The sequence below is a fragment of the Sinohyriopsis cumingii genome, chromosome 13, assembly GCF_028554795.1.
Source record: "Sinohyriopsis cumingii isolate HCF-2022 chromosome 13, ASM2855479v2, whole genome shotgun sequence".
In the NCBI taxonomy this organism is placed as follows: domain Eukaryota; kingdom Metazoa; phylum Mollusca; class Bivalvia; order Unionida; family Unionidae; genus Sinohyriopsis; species Sinohyriopsis cumingii.
Window position 1 is genome coordinate 17,164,120 of NC_142973.1, and position 15,704 is coordinate 17,179,823.

The 15,704-nt window shown below is 34.3% G+C and overlaps 1 protein-coding gene across 12 annotated transcripts in view; it reads right to left on the minus strand.

Moving 5' to 3' along the window:
- Positions 1 to 602: 602 nt before the first annotated feature.
- Positions 603 to 15,704, minus strand: part of LOC149784994 (transcription intermediary factor 1-alpha-like) — a 75,756-nt gene continuing 60,654 nt past the window's right edge. For 11 of the 12 annotated variants that reach the window (XM_089978676.1, XM_089978683.1, XM_089978684.1 and 8 more), the window contains 3 exons: positions 13,491 to 13,565; positions 11,653 to 11,805; positions 603 to 11,211 (listed from right to left, as the gene is read on the minus strand). In XM_089978676.1, coding sequence (XP_089834802.1) covers positions 10,993 to 11,211; positions 11,653 to 11,805; positions 13,491 to 13,565 — 447 coding nt within the window. In that variant the 3' untranslated portion in view covers positions 603 to 10,992. The remainder of the gene's footprint in view (positions 11,212 to 11,652; positions 11,806 to 13,490; positions 13,566 to 15,704) is intronic. The other variant, XR_016425345.1, reaches the window with a different exon arrangement.

A 15,704-nucleotide genomic window follows, 5' to 3' on the forward strand; every position in this document is an offset into this window, starting at 1 on the left:
GTATATATGGTGGAGGAAGAACCCGGGAAAACCCCGGAAAGAACCATCAACCCACGAAAAGCTACTGGGAAGCTTTCCCACGTACCCACATGGCCGAGTCCGAGACTCGAATCCACGCAAATAGGCGAGACGGCAGTGATCTGTAACGGTGACTGCGTTAAACCACTCAAAGCCCCAACATAATAAAATTTTGTCTTCTCTGGTAATTTTAGTACTTCTATACCCATGTTAGTAGGGGAATCCATTTTAAAATGAAATATTTTCATCAAAAGCGTACTGTAACTTCCTGCTTACCGAGTTGGCTATTATACTTGAAAATTTACTTAAAAATGCTAAAAAAAATTGCAAAAATAGGCCACTTTGGCAGCATATTTTTTAATGTTATTGAAAAACCAAACCATACAAATGAAGTGGTGGATTGGCATCAACTGAACAAGCTTTGTGCCAGGATGATGTCAAATTCTTTCAAGTGAATTGCAAGACAATGTAAATTCCAAATGGATTATAGGCAATGCATGAAGGACCATACCATCAGCTCACTTGACCATTACAGCCAGGAAAGACAAATACTGAATGAAAAAAAAAAACCCACAACAAAACCGTTTCAGCAAGAATTTTGTACACAATTTAATGTATGAACAATGTGACCTCCTGCATAAGACAATTGTAATGAAGGCAACCCTTTTGCAGAGGATGTTTCCTATAATGATGTTCCTGAACAAGTCTTGTTTTTTTTTTAAAAAAAAAAACAAGTCAGGTTTAAAAAGAAATGACTTTGCATTGCAAGTCTTTACTGGAATGCCAAAACTTAATCATCAATGATGCTATTAAATACTATATATATATATATATATATATATATATATATATATATATATATATATATACTGTGGAGGCAAATTTAAGCCTTCCCCATCTGTAAATGTCCTTATCCTTCATATCTACAACCTAAATAGGACAACGTTTGGAAAAATGTTGACTACTTTTTGTCAAGCTTCCATAGCTAGATTCCAAACAGATGCAGACATGTTATTCTGAGCAAAAGAGGTTAGATAGTTTCCAACATGCAAATTTTATCCAACAATAACTATATGTACAATAATATTAATAATCATCTGTCGTTTGGGAGAATTTAATGCCAAACCTATTGCATATATGCACATGTCTTTCATTTGTGCATGTTTGTTCATCACTATATGGATTGCTCAGCATTGGAGACGGCAAAATGATGACTGGATTCATTTCTTGGTAATCCCCTGCAGACACGGACTGGATTAACTTCTAGGTAATCCCATGTCGACTTGTACTGCATTAATTTCGAGGTAATCCTCTATAGACATGGACCCCTCCTGCACATTGTTAGAGGTAATTAAAGGAGGCAGGGAGCAAGGTAGCTCAGTTGACAATACAGGACTTGAGACTTGAAGGGTGCAGGTTCAAATGCTATCATCAAATAAAGCTGCCTGGGCTACCAGTGTGCAAAGCATTGTATTCATATTGCTTAGGAAGTAATTCTAGATTATAGCAATATTAACGAACTTAGTTACATCAACAAAAGGCTCAAGTGTGTAAGAAACGGCCCACTTGGCTTAAATAACTTAACTGCTGACCATTTCACTAAACATGATTTAGTATTATTATAAGAATGCATCCTAAACTCTGTATCATATAAACTTTACCTGTTTCATATATCCAAATAAAAGTTCTTTTCAAGGTTAAAGAGCATGTGCAGTCCCTGGCTCATAGGTCAATTGATCAAGATCTTGTAGGTAATAAACCCAACAGATCCAAATTGTGCTTTGATTAGTCAGCCATTCAGATGCATTACCACCTTGTTAATATGGATCGATTCCAGTTCCTTTTGAAATAGCTCAAGATCTTGATAAAAGCCATATTCAATTTTGATCAAAATCATATCAGAATTATGGCTTTAAGAGTGTGAATAAATTCAACCTACGCCTTGTTAATATGCATGGAGCCTGCACATTACTGACAGACAAGGACCTTGATCATATAAGTATATATTCAAAACTGGATCGAAATTTTGGCTTTCAGCATGGTAACAAGTTTAACCAATTAGATCCAGGATTACATCATTGATATCCATGGATCTTACTCGTAATCAAATCCATACTAGATTTTCATGACAAAAGCTTTAATTTCAAGTTTGATCACAAAAAAAAAAAGGATCAGCAAACATGATTTCTAGAGTGGCAAAAAGCTTATCAAACCATATATAAGACCAACTTGTTAACATGCATGCATCTTGATAATACTGAAATGGCACCATATCTAGATGACACATGCATATACTGATCAAAAATCAGATCACAAATTTTGGTTTCCAGTGTGTTCAAAAGTTCACCCAGCCAGATCCAAAATTATATAATTTGCATGGATCTTATTCATAATGGAACCTATCCAAGATTTTAAGGACAAAAGCCATATTTTAAGTTTGATAAAACTTGGATCAGAAATGCAGCCTTTAGAGTGGTGACAAGCATAGCCAATCATATCCAGGATTACCTCATTAATGTGTGCGTACATTGCTCATTATCAAACTCATCTGAGATCTTGATGATGTAAGCATACATTCCAAGCTTGATCAAAAATATTTCCACCTGAGTGGTAACAAGATCGACCAAGATTGCCACCTGAGTGGTAACATGATCAATATTGCCCCCGAATGGTATGAAGATCAACCAATGTTGTCACCTGAGTGGTAACAAGATTGACAATATTGCCACCTGAGTGGTAACAAGATTGACAATATTGTCACATGAGTGGTAACAAGACTGACAATACTGTCACCTGAGTGGTAACAAGATCAACCAACACTGCCATCTAAGTGGTAACAAGACTGACCAATACTGCCACCCGAGTGGTAACAAGATTGACAATATTGCCACCTGAGTGGTAACATGATTGACAATACTGCCACCTGAGTGGTAACAAGATTGACAATATTGCCACCTCAGTGGTAGCAAGTCTGACCAATACTGCTACCCAAGTTATAAGCAGATCACCCAATAATTGCCACCCAGGTGGTAACAAGATCAACCAATCTGATGGAAGACCACATCGTTAATATTAATGCTCCTCATCATTATCCAACTTGTCAGAGATTGACAATATATATCTATATTCCGAAGTGGAATAAAATCAGATCTGACATATGGACTCTGTAACAGTAAGATGAAATAGTTGACAGATGGACATATGGTCACAATAAATGCCCACATTGCCTTATGGACAGGTGAACTAAAAATTGAAGGGTGGACATCAAAATAATGAATAAAGTTAAATGCAACAACAACATTCAAACCTGAATCATTTTTTCATCAAAATATACAAAATAACTTAGCATGCAATTTATGTTCAAATAAATGCTATTTTTTCCCGATTTTGCAGTGTTTTAATGATTACATGAAAGGCAAAATATAAAGTACTATTATTACATACATAAAATTTATGTACACTGTTGTATTAGAACAGTACCTGAGGAATGTGCTCTCTCTCTCCATCATGAGTTAGAAGCATATAAGTACATCACTTCTGCATGAAAATAAAAGGTGACCTGTAAGTCTTATCCAGGTACCAAATGTTAAGTCAAGCAGCAATTTCATCCTTGATCTAAAACAGTTTTACATTCTTCTTCTATGAGAACCAATGGTATAGTAAATTCATGATATCAATACACAGGTAATAAAACTGCAATTTTTTTATTGTCAGACGATTCGGAACAACTTTAATGCCATGCTCTGATCTTGGCATAAGTGCATAACAAGCCCAATTGTCAACCAAAATACAAATATAAATTCAATGCATGGATATTGTAAATTTATTTTAGTCCTTATAACAATATTATAGTGGATCCTGAAACTCAAAGCTTTCAATGCGTCGGGAAAAAACGACTGACAACCCTCCAAACTGCTTTACCATGAACACTCATCTCATTCTTTACAAATAGAAGATATTTAATACAAAGAGTAAGTAGCTGAAGGTGCTGCAATTGTTTGTGTGTGTGTGTGAATTGTTTCCTCCCAATAATAATACACTGAATACAAAACTTAAAAAAGTTTGGGTATCAACAACAATACGACTTAATGAACATGTTTATGCAAGCCAGTAGTACTCTTGACCAGTACATATAACTTTTCTTGAGATTTTCAGGTAATCACTGATTTGATTTGTTATGAACATGTTTCATTGTGAAAGGCATATCACATCTCTGAATGATGGCCATTATTTGTATATTATGCTGTGAAAACTGAAATCCATCAAAAAGTGAGACTTGTTGCTTTCACAGGATTAGCACAATTGGCCTGCATAACAGTCCACCATTTCACTAAGCAGGTTCATGTACTGTAAGATAATCTATCAAAATTATCTCGTAAAATTTACGATTCACCCACTTTACTAAAGTTGGAAAAACTCATTTTCAAATATAAAGGCATAACTACTGTGCATTATCAATTGCTCATAATCAAACTTGTTCAAGATCTTGATGATATAAACTTATTTACCAAGTTTTATCAAAACAAGAAGAGAAATATAACCCTTACATTAAAGTTATGCAGTAAGATGCAAAATCCCAGAATTAATATGTGAAGATCTCAATCATCATAAAATCTATTCAAGGCAAGGATGATTTAAGCTTACTAAGCAAGCTGGAACAAAATCCAGACTGCCAAAAAGATGAGCCAATCAGAACCAAGTTTACTCTAAAAATATCCATGGATCTACTGATAATCAAATTCATTCAACTTCTTGACAATAGAAAGCTACTGAACAAGTCTGATAAAAATGTAAGAAATCAAGTTGATAAAGTAATAACATTCTCAGCTAATCAATGTAAGGTACCCTCAATAATTTGTATGAATCTTGCTGTCAATCATTTTTATACAAGATCTTGATGATCTTGCATTAAAATCAGGTCAGAAACAGTCTCCCAAATAGTAAAAAGACTTAACTAAAGAAATATAAAATCTCATAAAATTAGCTAATCAAATCTGCTCATCAATAAATGCAAATTCTAAACACATTAAATATCTTCATAACAGAAGTTTAATCAAAATCTGGAAAGAAATAGTTGCTAAATCTTAACAAGCCCTGCTAATCAATGCAAGATTACCTCACAAATAGGACTTATCTCATTCACTAGCAAACTCATGCGAGGTCTTGATACAAGCCTATATACAACAAGACCCATAATTTATTAATATATATTTGACCTATATTTCATTAAAAGCCAAAAGGTACAGAGTTTAAGTTAGAAGATAAACCTATAATCTACAATTGCAAACTTGTTTTAGGATGGTGACTAGCATTTTTGAACACGGAACACTTTCTTACTTCACGTGGCACTTGCATTGCATCCTATAAGGTTAGTGACCAATGTATAGTGCTGCATAAATCTTTAACACCTAACTCACAAACATCTTAAAGAAAAAAAAAATTACTGTAAAGCCAGGGTCAGTGTTTCATGCCCTGTACAATCACAGCATTTCAGAAAAACATGTGACTGTGACTCAGCGGTCAAAAGGTTGAGTGTGTCACAGAATAAACTGTCTTAGCTACATAATGCTTCTTCTTAGGTATGAACAAAATCTAACAAGGAGTTAAGAAAATAGAAACAAATGCAAAAATTCCACAAAATGCTGCATCTTGCCTGTCCCCCCTCCCCATCAACGTAATCACTGTAGCATGAAATGTACCCTCCGAAATGAATATGCTGACAAATTTCACTACTGTATATATATACACAACAGTGTCTAAGAAACTGAGCTAAATACATAATTGCTGGAGTGTGTAAATTAAGTCACTGTGATTTAATTTTTCCAATGGTGAACAGTACTCTCCGGGATGAAATTCTTTAACTTCATGACTGAACATTCAACAGAACTAAATGCAAAAACTGAATATAATCTCTACAGCATGGTGGGTCAGCATAACCTAATATTGCTCATGATGATTACTGTTCTCCAATATTAATAGGCTCATCAAGTTTTATTGTTGTATACACAAGTGTGTAAGAGAAACTGAGCTAAACGCAGAAACGAGACCTATTTTGAAGTGTGTAAATACATCACTGAGACCTAATCTTGCTTGTGGTCAGTAGTTCTTGTCAAGATGAAATCAGTCAAGTTCTACAGCTGTATATATAGTGATGTCTGAAAAATAGAGGTAAATGGAAAACTTATCACTGGAGCTTGAAATGTACATCACCATAACCGAATTTGCCCGTAGTAAGTGGTACCCTTCAAGATGAATGCGCACATTAAATTTCATGACTTTACACACTTAATTGCTGAAGCATGTAAATTATGTCAAAGTGACCTAATTTTTTCCAGTGGTGAATAATACTCACAAAGAAGAATACATCAGGTTCTATGTACAAACATTAACAATGTAATTGCTGGATGTTCCTCTGACCTAATTTCAGTGAGTAGTACTAAGATGAAGACACAAGTTTTAAAATGGAACAAACGATGTCAGAGATATGGTTCCCACGCTTTTCTAATATAAATTTCCAGTTTTTTCCAGGATGAAATTAATTTTTTCAAGGTTAACATATGACCATTACTGAATAGAATTAAAGAACATTTTGCATTAAAAAAAACATGCAATTTCCAAATCTGAAGATATTTCTCTTTCAAGACTCCAAAATATGTATGCCAGAAAAGATGATTATGTACAAAACCACAAAATGAGTCACAAGAAACAAATCTGACTATATTCCCATAAATTGGCAGTTAAAACCATTTCAATGTACAGATTACAAAATTCTAACTTTGCTTTGCTGACCTGCATTATGTTTCTACATGGAAGCATCATAATGAGCATAAATTATTTTGTTTCCTTTCAAACCTTTAATTCAAAGAATTTCTAGAGAAATATTTGTGCATGTTATACAAAGTAAACATTTTCCATCACAGTATGAAAAAAACCCACATTAATGCAATGTATTAGAATCTTATCTTATAACAAAAAACGTTTAATCCTTTATGTGTGCCAGTAAAATCTCAAACAAGATTTTTCAACCAACCTAAACTCCTTAAAACGATTTAAAAATTCATCATTTAAAGACATTTACAAAAGGGTTGATTTAAATTTTGACAAAAGATCTTCAAAATTATATATTGTTGTATAAACAAGGACTGAATTTTCTGTAAAATCAAATTGTCTTCTTGTAGTTCAATAAACCAGTCCCCAAACCTGTATACATGGGCTCTTATCATTTCTTAATATATAAGAAAAGGGATGACTAGTTCCCATTTCTCCTGCATTCCATTTAAGATCTGAAACCAATGCTTCAAGCTACGTCACTGTGCAATATTTTTGCACCTAAGTTGAGCTCAGATTCAAAATTTTTCAAATCCAGGTTTCCTCCAAATATTCCAACCCCATTTTTCACATTTGGACATTCAGGATGGAGTGTGGGTTCTGGGCAATTATATATAAAGATCTGAAACCAATGCTTCAAGCTATGTCACTGTGTAATAGTTTTGCACCAAAGTTGAGCTCAGAGATTCGAAATTTTTCTAATCCGGGTTTCCTCCAAATATTCCAAACTGATTTTTCACATTTGGACATTTAGGATGGAGTGTGGGTTCACGGCAATTACATATTAAAAAAAATTGGAATCTGCCGCCACCGTAAGATTGCTTACCAGCGGGCCTAGGAAATTTAAACTATGTTATATTGACTTGTACCTGCATGAACTTGACAGGATAGTTATTTTCTCAAAAAATGTCAAGTTTTATAACCGTTTACTTTTTTAATCCGCTGACAGACTAGATGAAACGTGACACAGTACTTGTCATTTGCGTTAATAGTCACACGACTTCACAAATCTCAAACAATGACATGAAGTCCAATAATCACATGATTGTACAAAATTTCAACTATATTAAAAGAAAAGTCAGATACCTTTTGTAAAAACCAGAAATAACATATAATTCTCCACATATTTATTTCAAGAACTACAAGAAACTGGGCCAGTCTGATTCATCAAGCATAGTAGTCTGGTTCCCTGCTCTGTATGCTCCCTGCGTGAGATAGCACATATCAATGTGGTAGTCACGCGAGTACAACAATACTCCAGAAGTTGGTCTCGGAATAAATGTAGACAATTTTGTGCTCTTTTGTTTTTGTATTTTTTGTTACAACCAGTATACGACTTTCATTTAATATTTTTTTTCTACAATATTTTAAAATGACGGTTGTGAGATTCTGTCTGCTCGTGCCATTAGCAATCAAAATCGCTAGTACCAGTTCAAATTTCATCAACACAATAATTTTATTGTCTGTCAGCAGACTAAAGGCATAACGATTTTAATACTCACAATTTCAGAGAAATTAAATAATTTTCATATCAATTTCATGCAGGTATAACTTGATTTAACAATGTTTAAGTTTGCTAGCCCATCCCCAAAGCGGCTTTGCTTTAACGGCACCATGTTGGCCTCTTGTGGTGCTAGAATGGTTTTCATAACTTCCATATAAAAGAAGATATGGATATTGAGCTGTCTGTGAAACAAAAAGTCTACTAGATGAATCAAATATACTGAGCGTTTGGATTGTCTCGGCAAATATATTTAAGGAAAGCACCCAAATGATCCATACTGCAACCTCCTAATATGCCGGTTAGAACTCGATAAATTTAACTCACGATCAGTTCAGTTATGACTCAATTACATAATTATTTCGGGTGTCAAGTTGTGGAGGAAAATTCAGTTTTTCCTTACTTTTGTCACTATTTGCAAAATTCAGGGACTTTTCATGGTTGGGAAAAAATTATCATTTCTCCCGACCTTTTCCCGGTAGTGTGGGAACCCTGCAGAGAAAATAAGTAAAATGCAAAAACACAATGTTACTGCCTATGAAAATGCTGTTGGAAAAATAATCTCTCTTCTCTGCATGTGCTTCGAAGGCAGGCAAGACAAATAAAAAAAAAAAAAAAAACATTACGCGAAACCTTTAACAACATTTCTATCAGTGCTAATTTGATTTTAAGAACAAAGAGACACGACTGCATGTCATATGCTCTTAGCTCCATAATGATTTACTCACATCAAAACAAAATCCATCAAAAAAATACTAGTAAATGGAGAACAAAAGTCAACCAACCATAACAAAAATTGTCTAAGTGACCTTGACCCAAAATGTTGTGTCTTGCCTTCAAGTATAATGAGAATCTGAAAACAGTTTTTATTTTAAGTACAAGCTAATGATAAACTTAAACCACGACTGCTGATGCTGACACCACTGCTGGCAGAAAAGCAACCACTCTATCTTGCTTCCAATTATTGTAGGCTCCACAAAAAAGAACCATTCAAAAATGTACATGTTCATCATACAAATATAAAAACATTTCAACAACAATACTGTATTTAACAAATGACCAAAGACATTTAATTTTAACAAGAAAATGATCCATCAGAATACACTGCCATATTGTACAATACTGCTGATACTGACACAGCTAGGCAGGTATGACGAGTTCTAGCATCACGCACAAACTATGTGCCCATCACCCCAATATTTTTAACAATTTATTTTTAGGAGACTGGGGCCCTTTCCATTTCTTTATTCTAGCTATAACAGTGATTTATCTTACATCAGTAAAAGAAACATTTTCAGACAAAGAAAGATTTTTATTCACTAAGATTGGAATAAAATGTTTCAACAAGTACAGACAAGTCAGGTTTTAATTAATGAGGTTTGTTCTGGGTCAGATTTATTCAAATACTAAAAATATGCATGATAAACTAGATCAGTATCTCTTGGCAGAGCAAACCTAGTTTAGTAGGAGACATGGAAAAAAAACCTAAATTGTTTGTCTTCAGATCTGCAACACATTCTCGACAATTCTTGTAATAGTACAATTTTCAACTTTTCAAAGTCAAGAGGGATACTTCATCTTGACATTATATATACAAGAACAACAGACAGGTTATAGACCTACATGTTTATGTTCCACAATTACTGAATTAAAAACCCAAAATGCTTGTATAAAATAAAATTATTAATTATTTACACTAAACGTTTTGTATTTTGTTTTGTACACTGAGGCAAAATTAAGTGTCCTTTTAGAAGCTCATGTGCACCATCAATTTCTGGTGGGGTGGGGTGGGGGAGGGATGTACTTTACATTTAATAATCTGAACAATAAAAATCAGCTGATATTCTGACAAACAAACTGCATGTATATATGACAGTACATCACACATAAAAGACAGATACATCACATTTCAGTATCTAATTGTACCAACTACAATATCTACATAATTACATATGCTGTCCTTAGTATTATTGGCATCAGAATGTGGAAATTGGAGAAAATTATTTAATATAAAAATGGGACAAGTACACAATTGATCAAGACAATTAACTTCAACAAAATCACTTGTCCTGGATAAGTAGTTGGGAAAAACGTGTACTGCACCAAATGGCATCATGATGTAACTTTCTGTTTAAAGAGGGAAGCCAAAAGAATCAGCACATCTGGCTAGAACTTCTGATGTAATATCATAGCAGCTTCAGTTGAATATTGCAAACTGACACACAAGACATGCAGCTTTAACAAACAAGATTTAAACCTTCTTGACAACAATACCGAACGCTTTCTGTTATAAAGGTGAGATGGAAGTTCCTAAAGTTCATACTTAAATTAACATTAACCCAAAGTTTCAGTTTAAATACAGCAAATCATATCAAAGTTCATGTGACCAGTTGAGGCAAAAATGTCATCAGATTAGAGAGTGGAAAATATATTACAATTATTTAACATCAAAATCAAAATGTAGAAAATAAATGATCCCTTGTGTGGTTGTGGCTCAGCAATCTGAAAAACATGTATTGGATAAAGAAAAGTAGACTGGCCCTATCAAAACAGCATAGTTCCTGGATCTAATCAAAACCAGCATAGTTCCTGACCCTAATCAAAACCAGCGAAGTTCAAGAGGCATGAGGTGCTGGAATGGTGTGTTAATGAATATGAACTGGATCTTCATCCAGATCTAACAAAGGACTTTTTCTCTTTTTGGCCTTGGGTCTCTCTGATCCGCTGGAATCAGACACATCACTGCCTGGGGTCAAGGAATCTCGCTGATGCAGAAGATGGGTATAACAGGGAATAAAACGAGCCACCAGCTGTTCGAAAAGGGACTCGACTGTCTTCCCAACTTGATAAATCTCTGTCCCAGGCTGTAAGTATAAAAAAAAAAACAATTAAAAAAAACCCTGCTAGATACATATTGATGGCAGACAAATGCTGTGCAGCATGAACACAAAGATAAAGACATACTCCAAAGAATGCATAGAAATACTAAAGACATTTGGTTGTATCCATTTTTTTAAAGGCAAAGTTCAACAGGTGTGAAGAAAAATTTCAACTTATGTCCTTGCTTTGAAAAATATAAGCAGGATATTTATATAATCCAAAATCTGGTTAGATCATTGTTTTTTTTGATGGATGAGTTACTGTGTGGAAATGAAATAATATGGATAATGAAAATGCTAAAGAAAAGAACCATTGACTCTATGAAGCTACACATGAATTCTCCATTTCAAGTAAGATACATCACTGGTATGAAACTGTATGACAGATCAATGAAAGGTTTTGTAGAATTCAATATATCAACTTACAGCATTGTATGTGTAGCAGTTTTTGAAGACCAGCAAAACATCGGATAAGAATTCCTCCACCGTGTTGTAGTGGTTGAAATGTTCTCGTCTGAGTTTGTGCTTGATGGAGCTAAAGTCCATTGGGTTGGTAATGATTTTGTAGTAGTTTGGAACCTGCAAAAATATGCAAACATTTCTATGACAATATTAATAAACAGAAACCAAATTACCCCTGCTGCCACATTAAAAGTGTCACTCTGTTATGTCTTAAGTGTTGGTTTACACAACTAAATATCAAGAGGGATTGAATAAACACAACGGGGATTCAGAACCTTCCCTCATTCTTTACAAAAAGAACTAGTTCTATGATGAAGGGAATAAGAACAGCAATTATCATGACAACTTGTGTATATATATATATATATATATATATATATATATATATATAGAGATGTATGTTTCTAAATTGAAGTGAAGAGTCATTACAATCCATATGGATGACGGATGCTAAAACATCTATTTTTTTTAATGGAAACATGTAAAGCCTAAAGCCTTTTCAAGTGTAAGTAATTTCAGTACACTTTAGGCAAAATATTTTCTGGACTATATGAAATATAAAACTTTTGACATCATTTTAAGAGACATTATTTGTAATATGACTTTTTGAATACAGCAAAACAAAATGATTCCGTTAGGAAATCACTCTAAGAGCAACTGTTGCTGGTGATACAATTCTTTTAATTTATGCCAATATGGTGCCAGAATCCACCTCATCCACATGAAGTAAATTCTTGTGAAGCATTTTTTTGGTATCCATAATGAATAGAGGTAACGTGTATTGCAAATGGAAGTTTTATGATCAAACCATAATCTTCAAAGTTAGGGATTGTAATGAACCCTTCCAACGTGTCAGTAAGCAATGCCTATCATCTCCTTGTTGCCAATGGACGGGATATCAGCTGACAACTGGGGTTAGTAGTTAAGGAGTGTTCCATACCTAAGGCCGACTTTTAGGCCTGGTCTCTCAGAAATATGGAGAAACTAGAGGTGAAGCTTGTTTTATGCCATAGATCCGTTCCTGAGTTCATGGCATAAATTAAAAATGCTCAGAACTCTTGAACATGGAATTCAAGCTAGCTAAAAGTCCAAAAACTTCATTAACTTGCAACTTCCAAAGAATGAAGCTAGATTTGTACAACTGTCAAAACACCTTGCTTCCCTAAGCAACACTACAATATTTAATTAGAGGCATTATTTAAAATATTCAATTAGAATTTCAATTACACATATTTAAAATACTAAATTTGAATTTCAATTACACTGGCATAATTAAAACATTAAATTAGAATTTCAATTACACAGACATATTTAAAATATTACATCTGAATTTCAATTATATTCGCATAATTAAAATATTAAGTCCAACTTTTAATTACACTGGCATATTTAAAGTATCAAATTCGAATTTCAATCATAAAGCGTATTTAAAATATTAAATTTGAATTCTGATTCAATGGTTTTGAACTGGTAGTTGAAATTTCTTGCTTAAAACATTTAGATAAAAATAAACCATGACACTTCATTCTATCCCCACATACTAATCCTTCCTCTTTACAAGATTATGGTCTCCGAAAGTTAGGCACATGCACTAAACAAAAAATTAAGTTGAGCCAATATAAACACTTAAGAAACCACAATCATTATTGAGGGGTGGGGAGGAAGCCACAATAATTATTCAGGGGTTGGGGAAGAAACCACAAACAACCTACTAGTTGAATGAAAAATACCGCAATTGTAGCACAGTCTTCAGTACTCAATTAAGACTGATATAACCCAACATGCTGACTGTGTATACTTACAGCTTTGTTGACGGGTTCATGGAATACACTACTACTTGTGTGACAAAATAGCTCTAGTAGGATCCTTTCACAGGCCTGCAATTAAAACATGACTCTTTTTGTTAACCAAATTAGTGTCACAAAACAAATCTAGTAGGATTCTTTCACAGGCCTGCAATTAAAACAAGACTCTTTGTTAACTACATTTATGTGACAAAACAAATCCAGTAGGATCCTTTCTAAGGCCTGCAATTAAAACAAGGTTTCTGTTAACTAAATGTTTGTAACAAAATAACTGCAGTAGATCCTTTCACAAGCCTGCAAATAAAACGAGACCATTTCTTGTTAACTACTTTTTTGTGAAAATTGTGTTCCAGTAGGATTGTTTCACAGACTTGCAAAACCACCATTTCCATTAACAAACACTTGTGTGACAAAATAGACCTGCACAAAAACCGAGAGTTTCTTTTAATTACATTCAAGTGATAAAACAGTTCCAGCAGATCCTATCACCGACCTGCAATTTAAACACGACAGTTTCTGCTACTAAACTTGTGTGACAAAATAGTTCCAGCAGATCCTTTCACAGGCCTACAATTAAAACAAGACTTATTCTGCTACTACACTTGTGACAAAATAGTTCCAGCAGATCCTTTCATAGGCCTGCAATTAAAACAAGACTGTTTCTATTAACTACAATTTAAGCATAGCAATCATAAGAACGGCTGATCCCCCTAGCAACATTTAAGAGATCACTAGAACACCACCCCCACAAAGTCCCAAATGGGCCTGAGACTACTCAGCTGACTGCCATTTGCTAATAACCCAATGCAAGAGCAGCTGGCCAAGAAATCTGTCTTCCCAATAGGATGCTTTTTCTTGTTTTCACCAATGATGTTGACTGCACAACTGTTTCTCAGGTTATTGTACCTCCATCTGATGGCACATCAACATCTTATATCCAATATTAAAAGAACCCCAAGCCAGGGCACTTCCTGTCAGAGCCGCTCAAATTTTGACAGCATTGTTTTGAGAATATTATGTTTAAATTTTTTTTAGATTTTAGTGGTGGATTGTCATCATTGCACAAGTTCTGTTAATTAACCCTTTCAACACTACAGACCAGTAAAGTGGTCCAGGAACAAAAAACTCCTGCTCAACACTGTAGACTGGTATTCCGGTCTCACATACCTTCAGACATGATTTGGTATTCCACAAAAAAAACAACTGAAAATTTGAAAGAGGGGTTTGGGGGCCAAAGGCCCTAGGCCAGAAATGCATTTTACAATCATAAAAAACTGCTACTGGTGCAACTTATGATCATAATATATAACAAAATAATCATTTGAAAAACTAACAAACTTACCAGAAAGTTTCAACTTGACCTGAATAATCTCATAATATTTATTGTCACATGAATTTGTTCTCCAATAATATTGGCGCTTAGGTTATTTCATGTGCATGTCAGTGTTCACATCGTAATTAAGTCACAAAAATTTCTAAATTTTTGCAGCAACTAGATTTTACTTCTCTCTTTTCATAACAAAACTGTAAAATAAACACCCAAGTACATCAACTATATACAAATAATCCCATATATTCACTGGTCTTTTTCTCCAATGGACACAACCTGTTGATATTCCAGTCGAGCTCTTTGTGCGGCTTTGGCAAAGATTTGTTTAGCCTTCCGTTTTGGGCTCAATGTGCAATCATTTCTTTTCCTTATCAATGACAGCCTTTTTCCTTTCAAACTGGTACTTGTATTGGCAATATGCAGTGCGCATATTCTGACAGAGAACTACATCTGTTCTCTCATGCAAGAAATCTTTCTTCTTATAGTAATTAAGTGCGCTTTTTCCAGATGCCTTCTGAGCTTAAATTTTTCTGTATGCAGCTTCTTTTGTAGGTGCCATTCCTAACTCTTCTAACCGCGATTAACATAGAGCAGAGGTCATAAAATGCCAGTCCCCTAGCGTTCAGTTTTCTTATAAACTGACCAGCTAAATTTCTGTTGATTTTTCACTCCAGCCATTCCCATTTCAGTAAGTTTTTTTTCAACCTTTATCTAAACTTCTCGTGTCATGGTCTCTCTCAAAAATCTGGGACGCCATTTTTTGCAAACACGCTTCTTCTTTCCACTGCCATCAGTTTCCATTACATGAAGATTCACTGGATGAATTTAAACTGTTGACCAATCAGAATACTCTTTACGAGAGTCGTAGGCTAACTAATATA